The sequence below is a fragment of the Sturnira hondurensis genome, unplaced genomic scaffold, assembly GCF_014824575.4.
Source record: "Sturnira hondurensis isolate 20B ecotype Veracruz unplaced genomic scaffold, ASM1482457v3 Scaffold0018310, whole genome shotgun sequence".
In the NCBI taxonomy this organism is placed as follows: domain Eukaryota; kingdom Metazoa; phylum Chordata; class Mammalia; order Chiroptera; family Phyllostomidae; genus Sturnira; species Sturnira hondurensis.
Window position 1 is genome coordinate 141079 of NW_028090941.1, and position 1290 is coordinate 142368.

The 1290-nt window shown below is 50.9% G+C and overlaps 1 gene segment (V, D, J or C); it reads left to right on the forward strand.

The window, feature by feature from the left end:
- Positions 1-406: 406 nt before the first annotated feature.
- On the forward strand, positions 407-1015 carry LOC119002873 (T cell receptor beta variable 24-1-like). The segment is given in 2 exon segments: positions 407-479; positions 612-1015. Coding segments are annotated over 2 exon segments (453 nt in total).
- Positions 1016-1290: the final 275 nt, after the last annotated feature.

The window sequence follows — 1290 nt, forward strand, 5'->3', positions numbered from 1 at the left end:
CCAATGAGACCAGATTCTCTTTATTTGAAGAGACCGTGAATTGTAGTGATACCCTCTCCATCCAGGAGAATGATGCTTCCCCAGACAACCAACAGAGTCAGCCCTGAAAAGAGAGGGAGAGGCTGGTCTCTAGGAAGAGACTGCAAAGAAGACCCAGGAGGAGAAGAGAAAGATTAACAGTTTCAGCCTTCATTGACACAGGACATTATTAATAGGGTCAGTAACCAGGTGCCACCTGCCTGAGCAATAAATAAGTAAGAAGGTAGGACCTTTGAGGGAAGACAAGAGGCGTGCCTGTACCTTCCGCTGAGGCCTAGAAAGTCCTGAGGGCCCATGACATCACTCACAGAACACTTACAATGTCCTACTTCCCTGCCCTGTTACCCCATCACTCACAGGTGGAAACATCTCTCCCCTGTCCCTCCCTGCCATGGGCTCCCTGCTCCTCTGCTGTGTGGCCTTTTGTCTCCTAGGAACAGGTGAGTTTGGCAAACAGGTGGGCAACCCCTGCCTTCCATCTCCTGGGTCCTGGCTGGCTCTTCTCCCTTGAGAATGCAGTGAGAGGACCCTTCCTGGACTTTGTCTTCAGTTTCTGTGTGGTTTCCCCCCAGGGTCCATGGATGCTGGTGTTACCCAGTCCCCAAGGAATAAGATCGCCAAGACAGGACACAGCATCACTCTGCAGTGTTCTCAGAATATGAATCATGACTGCATGTACTGGTACCGACAAGACCCAGGACTGGGGCTACGGATGATCTACTATTCCCTCGATGTCAAAGACATTAACAACGGAGACATCCTCGATGGATACAGTGTCTCTAGAACTGAGAAAGCCAAGTTCCCCCTCACTGTGAAGACTGCCAGCCCCAACCAGACAGCTGTTTACTTCTGTGCCAGCAGTTACTCACACGGTGGTTCCTGGGCACCTGCTGTCTACACAGAAAGACAGACACATGGGCAAGTCACTTGCTCAGAAGGCACACAAGGCTTCCTGCATGAGGGATGTGGGCCCTGAGAGCTCTGAGTAGTTGCTGCTGAGTGAGGCTCCTTCTGTGCCGGGGGCCACCTTGGGGCAGCATCCCAGCCACAGGATCACTCTCCCTCCACAGGCGGGATTGAACCTGTCTCTCATGCCCACTGACCCTCTGTATCTCTCCTTTCATTTGTAGACCTTAATGTTTTCCAATTACAGTTTACATTCACTATTATTTTGTATCAGTTTTGGGTGCACAGCACAGAGGTTAGGAAATCAAATACTTACTTCACAGCATGGCCCTCCCAGTATTTCCA